The 14,127-nt window shown below is 33.0% G+C and overlaps 1 protein-coding gene across 3 annotated transcripts; it reads right to left on the reverse strand.

The window, feature by feature from the left end:
* Positions 1 to 7,242: 7,242 nt before the first annotated feature.
* On the reverse strand, positions 7,243 to 13,373 carry LOC141447375 (CDK5 regulatory subunit-associated protein 3). Of its 3 annotated transcripts, none has more exons than XM_074114880.1 (11): positions 13,238 to 13,373; positions 12,771 to 12,945; positions 12,452 to 12,690; positions 12,082 to 12,352; positions 11,691 to 11,776; positions 10,460 to 10,525; positions 10,120 to 10,179; positions 8,634 to 8,738; positions 7,776 to 7,948; positions 7,534 to 7,705; positions 7,243 to 7,386 (listed from the first exon to the last, which is right to left on the reverse strand). In XM_074114880.1, exons 1-11 carry the CDS (start codon positions 13,238 to 13,240, stop codon positions 7,315 to 7,317), a joined length of 1,422 nt encoding a protein of 473 aa, XP_073970981.1. In that variant the 5' UTR covers positions 13,241 to 13,373; the 3' UTR covers positions 7,243 to 7,314. The 3 variants fall into 3 exon arrangements, with proteins under 3 accessions (XP_073970981.1, XP_073970971.1, XP_073970992.1); XM_074114870.1 differs by having other exon boundaries at positions 13,181 to 13,338; XM_074114891.1 differs by having other exon boundaries at positions 13,255 to 13,275.
* Between the last annotated feature and the right edge of the window lie 754 nt (positions 13,374 to 14,127).

A 14,127-nucleotide genomic window follows, 5' to 3' on the forward strand; every position in this document is an offset into this window, starting at 1 on the left:
ATAAATTATATCAAGTGTTCTATATGAAATATCAATTTCATGCAAATGTATAATATATTGTTAGAACTTTCAGCATTATTAGAATTAACAAACAATCAGCTGCTTTGGACGTCCAGCTGTTATACATTATTGAAGCTATAACAGCAATTTTGAGGAGTAAACAACAGTAACTGTGGATATTGTAATTTATCTGTCACACCAGCTAAATAAACCTTCTCAATAAACTATCTCTGGTTTTAGGAGTAAACAATAGATATTCCTATAAATATTTTAAAGATCATCTAGAATTTTTCTAGTGCAACCAACTTTTTGATTCGCCTGTTTACTGAGTACAAAATCGGTCAAAGCTCTAAGCAAATTCCAGATGTATGTATGTATTTTGAAACCAGATGCAGCATTCTAACCTTTCTCATAATTAAGGATTTTTATTTTTTAATTACTTTCTTTTTTGTTTTATTAAGCAATCGCATCTCTCCATACAGTCAGCGATGACATTAAGTGTTGTTACCACTTTGAATAAAAGAGATGAAAACTCATTTCAATTGCAGTCTTATTTTTTGTTTGTTTTCCCTGAGTATTCGACCAACGGGTAGATCATCTCAAGGCCATGAAACATATTAAAAGTAACTAAAATACTTGACTAATTGGGATAGTTTCACCGTCTTGCAAGAGTTAATGGTAATACTAAATAAAAATATCTTATAAATAATAATGTAGGTGATTTGAGAAGTCATCTATTACCGATTTCCTAACATTGTTTTGTCACGTTTCCTCCGATTTGATACGGTCCAGATACGTCTTTATTACAAGAGAAAAGTAAAGTAAAGTAATTGCCTATTTTTTCAGGCGAGCTTTACGTCCAACTACCAAATTAGGTGTCTTGGAAGGAGGCGACTAGCAAACATACTTTACTGTAAATTTCTCATATTAACCATTAAATAAAATCCAAAGCCTAAGACCGGGAATCGAACCCAGTACCACTTTACATAGCTTCGCAGGTCTCGCCTCTAACCGCTCGGCTACTGTGGCGCCTTTATTACAAGAGAAAGAATAAGAACTTTAGAAATGCTCCCTGTTTCTAAACCAAAGTTCCCAGGAACTGCAACTAAATCTTCAAAGATGTGTAGTTTTATGCAGACTTTTTGGCTAAAAGCGGAGACCTTGGTTCTTTTAAAGAAACAGAGCCATTGAAGAAGAACCTTTGTAGATATTATCTAATATAATTTGGTTGGAGAGTTGGTCCGCTCTAAGAGTGAAAATCATTCTGCATTGACTGTGGACTATCACAAGCAGTCATGGTTCTGTACCGAAATTATTTCTCTGGAAGTACCTCTCGCCGTTTCATGCTTGATTCCAACACTTCCATTAACTATTTTAAATAAAATTATTTTATAAACCCCGAAATTTGCTATTGTATTAAACACTTGGAATACTAATAATTGTAACCAATTTTGTTTCTACTACTATTGAGACGGAATTGGAACAAAATGTTGAGAATTTTATGTTCTGGTTTTAAGAAATAATTAATTGGTAGTTAAACATAAGATATTAGTTCACGTTTTGTAATGAAAATTATATTTTAAACAGCTCATACTTTACATTACTGTAAAACAAAAAAATTGAAATACTACAACGAAGTAGATGGTTCTGAAATGTAGTTATAAATGACAAAACTTCTTAGAAAGAAGAAAGGTCTGTGGGAAACCATGCAATTAAAAAAATCTTCTAAGCCGAATGTTCTATCCTTTGTGAGATGATCAAAAAATACCAGCGCGTCAAATCATTAAATTAATGGCGCTTCCAACAATCTAGATGAAATGCTTAAAACAAAAACAAAAAATCTCCTTGGTTATTATGAAACTGATATAATTTCTGAGGGGACTGTGATTTCTTCTGTGTGACAAACTTATCTTGAAATAACAAAACTATCGATGGAAGAATGTCTCTCACAAGGTCACCAAAGCTGTTCAGACTTTTAATTGTTAGAGCGATATTTTTTAAATTTACTGAATTTTTCAAAATTTATTGCAGAACATTATCAATTTAATTACTTTAGATAAACTTGGATGATAAATAGTTTTTCAATACAAAAACCAAAATAATTAAACATTGGCATTGCTCGAATTAGTATTCATCAATTTTCATAGAGATATATTTTCTTTCACCCTCAAACTTTGGATCACTGATTAGTTGTCATAAAATGGTGGCGAAAGAAATAATTGAACTCTTATCGAGCGGTCCATCCAGGGGATGTTTTAAGGGTTGAAGTATTTATTTATTGATGGCTACTAAAGCCTTTTAGAAAGAAAAAATGAAAATGAATTTATGTAACACATAAATAATAAATACAAAAAGTAATACCCTTCAAGGCACACGAAGTACATCACAGTGAGTATAAACATTTTTGTTAAGAATACAAACGAATTCAATATTTGTAAAAAGAATATCAACCATAATTGAATGTAAAAAATAAAAACTTAGGATTAACAATTAACAGGTAAAAGATAATAATAAATTAATATATAACGAGTAAATCTTAAGACTATAAGTAATTAATAAACTGTTGAATAAATATTTCACGCTGAATAAATTATTTTCAAGTAACAAAATGCCCAGTCTTGCTGGAGTAATGCCGAGTTAAACTAAGGCGTGCAGCTAATATTAAAATTTTTCGCCTGTCTTTAGTTTCCACCTCATGGATATCTTAGCCACTTATGCGTCCACAAGTACTTCTGGCATCTTGCTATACTTAAATGGCTGAGGCAGTTTGGGAGTTACCTGGGAACTCTCCCGTCCCAGCAAGCTCCCGTCATATTACGCTTTGTCCTAGATCCCAGGCATCTGCACCAATCCTCATCATAAAGTCGAGGCATTCTTTACATCTTGAATTCACTTTATCGGACTTGATAACCCATGAGAGTCACCTGGATGTCCTACCAAATTACGAGACTCGAAAAAATGTATTAGTCTTCTCTTCGAAAGATTATGTCCAAGTTTTTCCAGGCATATCGAGTTATAATATTTTTTTGCCTAACCAAACAATATAAAAATCATAAAGTAGAAAAAAACTGTTCAAGAACTTGTACTAAACTCGAAATAAAACCAAACTTTTCACATTCTTCTTAGGGGTCGCATTAAAAATATTTAGATACTAGTCATACAGAATGGAATTAGTTGTAGCTTCAAACTTATTTTTATTTATATATTTCTACTTTATACAATAGTTAACCCATAAGTTGCTTCATGTACATTTCTTTCTGAGTTGTAAAGTTGGTGGGACATAAAATATAAAAGTGATATTCTTTGCATCTTTGGTACATTCAAAAATATATTTGCAGACTGTTAATATTTGTGTTGTTTACAGCCACAACAGTTTTTTAACAATTTGAAATAGCTTTCTGTTCTTATCTTTGATTGATACATTCATTACTTTACATTGCCTACGATCCCTTTTAATCTTACAAAATGCTACGATACAGAAGTCAATTTCAAACGCATTTACCCTACTACCCATGATTATGCAATGAGTAGGGGAATAAATAACAAAGATCACGATAAATTGGGGAATACAAGTAAGGATATTCGATTAGCCCGGGTACAGACAATGAGCTGACAGCACCTGCCGCACCCTACTACTATGGTAGCTTCCTCTCTTTCTTGAGTGTAACAAAAGCCAACATTCAATATTTGAAGTTCAATAAAACAGATATAGAGGGGTTGTAGGAAGAAAAAGGGACCAGGGGTGACAAAGGCTTGACTATTTATTTGACAAGATGATATTGGTTTGACCGCTTCCAATCCTCCAGCCTGTTGTTAACTCCCTGTCCTTCTACGCCACTTCTAGTTCTAGAACACTTATTGCTTTCCATGGCACATTACCCTCTCGAGTGGTGGCTCTGCTGCACGTCCTATATTACCCTACAAACTACATACAACAACCCTCTTACACACCCACTCAATAAGTTTTTATTGCCGTGTAAACTTCCCCAGTGTGGTGGACAGCTGCTCTTCACACTAACATAGTGTGCCCTTCTTATTTAAATATCTAATCTCATACAGGATTGTGTAATAAATCATCAAATCAAATAATTTATATATTATAGTGAAGGAGAACAAATAAGTAGATCCACACATGCCTTCGCGATGAAGTGACATTCAGTTAAGATAGTTTCAATTTTAAGATTTCTCCTGAGTAAAAAAAAAACAAAAAAAACACTGTTTTTACATACAGGTTATGAGTGTGTGAAGGTTTAGCACAGTATAAGCAAAAAAAAAACCCTTAAGGTTTAAAGTATAATTTTGATTCAAGTGCCACCATTAAACCTAAATCAATAAGGTTATAGCTTTAAGGCACTTTAAGAGGGTAGGGATTAGCACAGCAGTCAGCGTCAGCGTATACTGAATTCCAAAGCGGAGATTACGGGTTCGATTGCAGCGGCTGGCCCTTAGATTTTCATCTTCCATCTGTTAAAATAACTATAACTAATTTAACTCAGGAGCATCATTAACTTTTAACTTAATGTTCAAATCTAATAATGACTACGTAAAATAAATCTGTCAATATGTTTGACTGCCCACATTATCCGAAAAGTTAGGGAAGGAAGATGTAATTATACTTTCGGAACGGTAAATTGAACGAGAAGAATTTCGTGAACAGAGAGAAGGGATATGTAAAGAGTAACATCCAGTATATGCTAATGACTAAGCTAATCCACTCCCTTATTAAATTATTATTATTACTAATTCAAACATATGCCATCCAAACATTTATCCTGAAAATGATGCACAATTTGTGACGATGATATAGAGAAGGTTGAATTTGCACAGTTTTTCATGCAGTTAGCTGCCTTCTTAGTCTTTTGGGCCCAAAAACCTCATCCGAGTGCGTATGAATGTAAATAAGTTTAGTAAAGAGCTGAAGGTACCTGCGTACGACAGTAAGCTAGACCCGAATACCCTGACAAAATAGGTTGACAAAAGATAATAATTGGGTTGAAAAACCCAAAATAACTCTTAAGCCACACCTAAGAAAAATATCATCTCTGTAACATATTGTAGCGATCATTACAACCAGAAAAAGGGTTATGCAATTTTAGAAAAACATCTAAATTCTCCCACCTATTTCTTAAATCAATTTATTTTCCTTTTATAAAAATTAATAGCATAATACTTATTTTTATCTGGTTATTTAATTTATTTATTTTAATTTACATTTAAGGTAGTGGACCACTTCATTAAAATCGTCAGAACTTTTTGATTATAAATAATGCTTATAGATTAGGGTAGTAAAAATCTGTCTTACAGTTTTAAACATTACGCGCTCACTATTTTGTTTATGCACACAAAAAGTTATAAAGATAAAAAAATCTCCGTTACCTGCTATCTTGTGAGAGATGTTTTAACTATTGTTTGATGCACTTTTCTTTAAAATTAATATATAATTTAATGAAAATATTTGAATCACTTTAAAAAGAAAAGTTTCGAAAAAATTACGTTGTATATAATATTTTTTAAACTGCTTGCAAAACAACAACCAGTAGATTACAGCTAACTGCATAAAAAATACTGGCCCTCAACCTCCTGAGCATACGATTTCAACATGATATGTTTATCATAGTTGTTCAGGGTGGAAACGTTAAGTACCAGTCTAATAGAATATCTTAGGACTTTAAAATTATAATAGATAGTTACGAAATTGTTGCCAAAAAAAAGTGGAGAAAATAATGATAAGGTTACTAAGCAATGATAGTTGAATGAAAAATAACTTTTCAGCCTTTGTTACATAAAACGAGAGAGGAAAAATCGATCACTCGTCCCCCATTCTAACAAGAATTCTCAAATGTTCAGGAAATTACGAAGGTCTAACATCTTTCCAAATCTGACTTTCACATTATATAATTTTATAAGTGCGTTTCAATGCATTCTGCTCATAGCAAAAAATCTCTTATTGAATCTATACAGATACAAGCCGCAACTGAATGATATAAACCTACTAATAATCTTAAAAACTCTTCTACGAAGGAAGGGATTAGCTCAGTAATCGTGTATACTGGATTCCAACGCGGAGAATCCAGGATCGAAACCAGCTGCTGGCCCCTAAATGTTCTCTTCCTAAGAGCTTCTTGCAGCTCACTAATCGGAGACAGACCCGTAGCGAGAGAACACTGTCGGAATACCCGCAGTGCTCTGAAAGCTGCGGACGCCAATCACCTCACACGTTGATGGGCCTTAAATATAAGATATTAATCTCTTCTGCTTATCCTTTAAAACTTCGGTAGTTTGGGTCCAGAACAATAAAAAGCAGTGCCCCACTTAGTTCATGAGATCATTAAAAGTAGAAAAATACTTCAAAAAATTGAATGGCCTTTTTGAGTACTTCGTTCTGAGTGGACCTAAGAAATTCGGGAACTTTCAACACGAAAATATAAAGTTCAAAACGAAAAAATATAAAGAAAATTTTCTCTACTGAACTGACACTGGCTGATGTGAATTCTATTAACCACAATCCAATTGAACGATTCCTGTTGTTAGCTTTCTGTCATGCTTTCAAGCGGTTTTCTACACTCCTCTAACAAATGCTTTGAATTTATGCACACATCACTGACATATTGAAGCATTTCAATTCGTGAATCAGAACTAATTTTGGATCAGCTACATAGTACAATAAGTTGAACATATTATCATAATGCTCTTACAACCAACCTAAATTACTTGTGGGCCTACAAGCTCAAGTAACTCAACGGATCTGTACAGTAGGTTATCTTCGTGTCTTTTAGCCAGAATTGTACAGAGTCGTAAGTGATGACGCAACTGTTATTATATTTGTATTGAAAAGAGATTAGATGACGATAAGATCTGACTGCTCCGCCCAGATTTTCTTTTTCTAAAACCAAATTGGTTAAATCATAGTGACTCGTTAGGCGTTGTAGTTTTTTAATCATTGGTTTCTTAATTTTGGAAATTTTCCAATTTCTATGAGTCATAGAAGTCTCAACTTTTATTTTTCTATACATAGCAGACAGTACAATTTTTCTATTGAGTTTGTCAAAACCTTATTGGTTCCTAAGCGAAATAACAAATTTGAATTTTCTGTGATTTCGCGTAAAAACAAATTTTTTTGTAATGAAGAGATCCTAAGACAGCGCTCAAGATCTTCCTTGGAGCGGTAGGAGAAAATAAGATACTTCTAATGGTTTTACATTTTTCGCGTTTAAAATTGAGTTAGGTGATGAACAGTACAAATAAAAAAATTAACATTTTATTAAAAATATTAACATTTTTATGACAACTTGACAACATTTCACATATTTATGATTAAGGGAATACAGGTCCGCCCATTAGATTTACTTTCCGCCCATTATACCTTTGAGATATATCGTTTGCAATCTGCACATAAAGAAAAAAAAAGTTAGTTCTAAAACATTAAAGAAAGTAAGCAAAAGAAAAAAAGCATTCTCACAAATGACAAGTTTATCTTAACTGAGTTTTATTTCTTTAAGTTATGCTAATAAATGAAACAAGATAAAAGAATACCTCTGACTGCAGTTCTCTATTCTTCTTGACAATTACCTGCGCCTTCTGTTTGAGATTAACTTCTAAATCAAGCGATTCTTTCAGTCTATCCTTAGACATCTCTACTATAGCAGCAGATCTTTCTATTGCGGCTTCTTTCTGCTCTATTTTTTTAATAATATCTTCCAAGTACCTTCCAGTAAAATTAAGATATTAATCATCAGTAAGAGACTTTATTCCGCAAGCAACTTCTTCTCTCCTACCTTGGCGAATAGAGAATGTTGAAAAAATGTTCGGTTGTTGGATTAGTTAATTTCGTTAAAATGCTCTCTATAGAAGAGAGCATTTTGTCAAGGTCTATTCTAGATTCAACAATACTCTCATTCATACCTTCTTTATCAAATTCATAAATTCGTGTTTTCAAGAAACACTGAATCTGAAATAAAAATTTAAACCTTAATTATTTGCATCTAAAATGAATTGTTAACTTTCAACTGATGCTGCTATTAAAACAGTAAGAATAGAATGGAAGGGCCCAAAGGGCAGGCGACCACTTTATTCCTGTTATTCTAAGCAGGGTCAGGAATAAAAGATTACCTCTTTGTGATGAGATTTTCGCCTATGTAATTACTTTTGCTAGTAGCAAGCTCTCTGGAAGAGCAATATAATATTGGGAAGCAAGACGTACACTGGCAAGTTATTTCACCAGAAATATAGTTTTTTAAAATTACATTATAATCTATCTTAAAGAAGATTTTAAAACTGATCGCCATTTTGATTCCTACTTGCCTGAAACTGCCTTAAAGTAGAAAACTTCAGAGCTCGTTAGGTATGGCAATTTGTTCTGGGTTACTTAATAGAATGTTAGCAATCACCAGCTAACCAACTTTTTCTTACTTCAAGCACAACGGAGATTGAGAACAATATTTTGTTCTTTCTTAAACTAAATTTTTGATTTAGGGTTTGCGGGCCTAATGTCTTAATGATTTTGGGTCAAAAAGAAGAGCTAAATTTAGACTATTAGAAGTGGTCTGCTATGCCAGACCCTTAATTGATATTACTCTTCACGGAAGTTTTTTTTCTCAATAAATTATATAAAATGATAGCAAAATATTACGTACTTCTGACAACTGATTAATTATATTTGTTCTGGTATGTAGGTTGTCTAAAAGCGACAAGGCTAAAGATCCATCTGCAAGAATTTCGTTTGAATCCTTCTTTTCTGGCTAAAAAATAGAAAAAACAAATTATACAGCATGTTAAACCCTCGCATTAAAATCAAGTATAAATATTATAGTTGCTAACAGAGTATCACAACACATTTATCCAAACACATTCAAATCCAATAACTATCACCAATTCATTTATTTATAAGCCCTCATTAAAATGCATTTGAGAATGAAATAATGTAACAAATCCGAGTGATCTCTTCATAGATCTAACATTTTAGCGTAAATTCTAACACTGAATTCCCCAACACGTTGAGAACAACTCTTTTGGTTTAGTGATCACAGTCACTCACTTTATACTTCAACACCACTTACAATCACAATACTAACAATCTTCTACTTTCCAGTTTTTGTTCTAGTTATAAACTTCATTCAAGAAAATAATTTGATGAGCTAGGATTTGATGCACCTCCACATCTCGTGCCTAATCTCTTTAGTTCTCCTCTTTGATTATTCTCATTGAAATTCATAATTACTTCTTTAAAAAACCATTTCATTTTGTAGTAACTTTTTTAACCCACTCAACACGTTATTTCACTCCTGAATTAGTATTAAGATTCTTGTAAGGCGATTTCTTTCTGTTCCAATTCAGTCGAGAGCTTGTCAATGGATTTCTTGACACCGTTTTCCAAGGTCTCCTTCCTTGGCCTCACTTTAAATGAAGCTGGTTACTCTGACAGCTTCGAGACAAGAAGCAGATCGAACCACCAATTTTTTTCAAGCTCAGTAGTTTTCCTTAACGATCTCTTCGACTGAGTTGGATGTATGCGTTCTAATCTTTCTCTCCACATCTTACCCTCTGGCTGATGTTTAACGCCTTCTATCTTTATCGGTGCTCAAGGAATAGGCCCCGCCCCTTATTCTAATAAAAATAAGGGAAGGGATAGAGGGGTTAAGCTGAATAGTTGGCTCATACTAGATTCCAACGCTTTCAGCTTCAGATTTCTCTCGGGAGCGAATGTAGCAGCTGGCCCTTAGATTTTCTCTTCCTTGGAGCTTCTTCCAGCTCACTATTCAGTGATGGACAGTGTTGTCGGTAACAAGAGAACACTGTCCAGAGACCATTAGTGCACTGAAAAAGGGATTAGGGAAGTGGTTGGCGTACTGGATTCCCAGGTGGAGATCCCGGGTTTGAATCAGCTATCGGTTCTTAGATTTCTCTTCCTACGAGCTTCTTAGGGCTCATTGTTCGGTGATGGACAGTGTTTTTTGTAACGAGATATTCCCTGGGGACTGACAGAGCACTGAAAAAAACTCGGCGTCTTAAATAAAAATTAAAATAAAGTATTATACATAAATAGCCATCCTTGGCCCAGATGCACCCTTAGCATTATTTACTGAATATAAAGTCCTTAAAAATATTTTAGAATGTGAATACCTCCACTGCTTCGAGTTCTATACCATCTTGCTTTATTTCTCCAGAATCAATTAGTTCAATCTACAAGAAAAAAAAATAACTATTACCTGTTGTTTTCAACATACAGTACGAGTGAATCTTTCAAACTAAAAGAACTCTCTTGAAAGACCCGAATTGAAAGTGATAATTGAAAATTAAGAGGTAGTAATTAAAAATGCCACTAAGAAATACTCAAATTTGCCTTTATGGATTGTGACTATAGAACCCTAAAAATTAGTCAATACCTGTCTAACTCCATGCTGTAGGAATAATTCTAAAAAGCATTATGTAAAATAAATAAATAATTATAATTAGTAAATACCTCAATGCCATCGCTGTTGCCCATAGAATACCCCCAATCAATGCCATCTTCATTATGTTCCTGCAACTTTGAAATAAAATTTAATTTACAAATTTAATAATACTGTTACTACAAGAATAATTAAATTATTAAAATGTACATAATTCTATATACATAAAACTTAAGCACCAAAGTTTTTAACTTAATACACGCACAAAGAATAAATCCTTTTGATGGAAGGGAACAGACGTTCTGTAATTTAGGGTTTATAAATAACTTACTAAGGAAATTTTTCAAATTAAAAAGTTTTATGAAATTAAAGTGTCAAGATTTTCAGATCCCCTTGGCTGAGATGGTTTGATTTTGTATTAATTTACGAAATTCAAAAGTAATCATGTTTCCTAGATTACAAACAAACCCGATAACATGGGTCACACAAACAAAAATTAAAACCTGTCATGATGTAACTGGGACAAGAAATGTTTTGCAATCCCATATATTCTATTTTAGTAGTTAATTGCAATGTTTATATACTCACACCCCAAGAAAAGTTAATTGCAACAACGGAATTCCACGCAAAGACACAGGATTCATTTCCCCCCCCCCTGTTTATGGCACAGTCAAAACCAATCGAACCCTCTGCACAATGTCGGTTCTATGAAAGCGGATGAGAAGCACTTCAGTTAATCTAAGTGTGATCAGTGATTATTCGGGGTAAATCCACGCATAGTAGACTAGCCAATTCTGCGGAGAAGGGATATGATTGTTTTTATCGCCGCTTAGAAAAAGGGATTAAACTAAACGGTGCAGGAGCTTTTGAAGATTAGTTTATAATTACTTTCAGCGCATTACAGCGCATAAATAACTGTAGGCACAAAAATGGTGTTTTTCTGAGGAAGCCCGAGTTGTGGGAAACGCATCTAGCACATCGATAAATTCATCTAGTAGCTCAGCGGGCTCCAGCATATATTAAAATAATTTAAAAAAAAAAATTATCAGTTTATCAAAAATGATCTTTCAAAATAAAACATTAAATTAACTCTATTACAATTGACTGCAAAATACTATTCATGCATTTATAAATATTTCGTGGAGATTGAAGAATCTCAAACTAGTAACATTGTTATCTTCAAATTGGCAGGTGCCTGAAACGTCCATTGATATTAAATAATTCAAAAGAAGAATTATTATCAAGGATTGAGAAATGGTCAATCGAGCTAAAATATCAATCAGAAACATAAATTATACTAACTGTTTCATCCACTATTAAAGAAGGTAGGTTTATTTTTGTTGGTTTTATTCCTTTCTCCCATTCGTAAGTTGTTGCATTTCCTTTATCTGAAAAGACGATGACTTCTTTATTTATTATGAACGAGACTTTTTAAAAATTGAGAAATTCAAAATATGATGACTCGGTCAACTGGCTAAAAAATGTTTCAATTAAATTTGGAAGAATTAAAAACAAAAAATGTTGCGTACTTGTTCATTTTAAATTTTAACTCATTTAATAGAACATATTAACAATTTTTCTGAGAGACAAAAAAAAAGTAATGTACGAATCATAAAAAGAAAAAATAAACTCTGATACTAGAAGTTACTTAAAAAAAAAATCTAAATCTGCAATAAATCTAAGTGTTTCTTACCTACAAGAAATTTTAAAAGTTTTAAATCCACAGATTGTTGAGGCTGAGAAAATGCTGCGAAAGTAATATAATGCTCCAAAGATGGCAAAATATCTTTCATCTCCTTGGCTATTTCGTCATTTATGTGATACAATTGTTTTGCACTTTCAATTAAACTTTCTCTAAAACCTTTGTCTTTTCCTTCTAGACCCAGTTCTTTAAGGAAGGAAGCAAGATCATTTCTAGCTGTTTTGCCTGATTTTATCGCATCAGATTCCTTTTTTTTAATCTCCTAAATCAAAATTGATTCCATCAGAAATTCATCTTACTTAAAAAATTAAGTGAATTAGCAAAAGTGGCAAAAGACAAAATATGCTATTGTTGATCTTACGTTTTGAAGTTGCTGTTGTTTAGCTATTTGTTTCTTAATACCAGGGATTTCGTATTTTACAGTATTGATTAACAAATCAGCCGATTCTGCTAAGTAAACATTGTTTTTGGTATACAGGCCGACAATCTCTTGCCAATCTTTCATTCTTTTTGAACTGTACCTTCCAAAAATGTTCTTTGTATCTGCTTCAGTTTCTCGTAATATTTCCACAATTTTTAGGCAATGAAAATAATTGATATCTAAAACAATAAACAAAATATAAGAATATATGGTGTCTTCAACTGAGGGTAAATACTTGTTGCAATTATTTCTAACTTACAAGTTCCAGTTAATAGAGCCGTAATAGTCTCATTAGCGGGCATATCTTGAATAGCAGAATTAATTTTTTCTCTGATCTTCACTATATCCAGCGACCATCCATTAGAACAATGCCTCCTACTGATCAACCATTCCAACAGTTTGGGAACATGAATGTCTATGCTTATAAACTGCTCCTAAATCATTAGGAAATTTAAAAATTAACTTTCAAACCGATTGAAATAAAAGTTAAACTTAACGATTAGCTTAAATACAAAATAACGATGACAAAATATAATTTTTCATTTTCAAAACTAGAAAATTAAATGCACTGAATGAAATTCGTCCATCTGTTAGTTTCTTGCAACTCTTAACGAAGGACGTAAATCTCAGTAAATTCAACTTTAGCATTTGGTTTTCTGTAAGACATACCATTTCCTATTAATAATAAATTTTTCTATAATGCACCTATGGACTTGAAATCATTACCATATTCTAACACTAACTTGGTATATCTGACTCGATTAAGGACACGTAAGGTTATAATGGTTTCACTACATAAGGAATAACGAACTTAAATGGCTGGACATCGGACTACTATCCAATATTTCTGATACGATTCCAGTATCGATATGTTCCTCTCAATACCTATACCTAGTATCTAAAAGTCAATCCTTTTAACCATATGTTACTATAGATATCAATACTTTTCAGTTGGTTTTGGCCTCTTTTGGCCCCCTCTTCTTTAAGCTTTTACTTTTCTGCCGAAATAGACTATCTGGGAAGGGGCGATCTCTGAAAGGGATGGCATTGCTGTTAAAGGTACTGATGGCTAACATCCTTAGGAACCTTTTCAAAAAATTAAGAGATTACAGTGTCACTTATATGCCTTAGGAAATCCAAAGGCGATTCTCCACACATGCTCTTGAAAACATAGTTGTATGAATAAGTTTAGGCTACTAAATATATACTTTCTTATCCAGTTTGTTGGCCAACACATTACCTAAAACACTATAATGTGCTTTCCCTACCTTCCAGATAAGACTTCCTTGTTTAATCGCAACAATGTTTGGATTGAAGACTGCTTCAATACAGAAGAGCTCTATTTTCCTTAAGTTCTAGCATATGCAACTAGAGTGAACCTAATTTCTACCCATCCTCCAAAATTGGTGACCACTGAAAGCGAGGCATTCGCAGCCAAATCATCAGCAGAGATGTGGGACCAATTAATTACCTGAGTGTTCTAATTTTCTTGTCTCTTTAAAAGCTTCACCTCATACTTGAAAAAAAAAAACAGTCAATCTTGATTCGTTGATGTAAGAACAATGCTAAAGATCCACTTATAGCGCAAAATATTTATTTTGTTTGTACTCAAATTA

The sequence above is a fragment of the Rhodnius prolixus genome, unplaced genomic scaffold (genome assembly GCF_049639745.1).
Source record: "Rhodnius prolixus isolate KJV_2025 unplaced genomic scaffold, Rpr scaffold_1, whole genome shotgun sequence".
In the NCBI taxonomy this organism is placed as follows: domain Eukaryota; kingdom Metazoa; phylum Arthropoda; class Insecta; order Hemiptera; family Reduviidae; genus Rhodnius; species Rhodnius prolixus.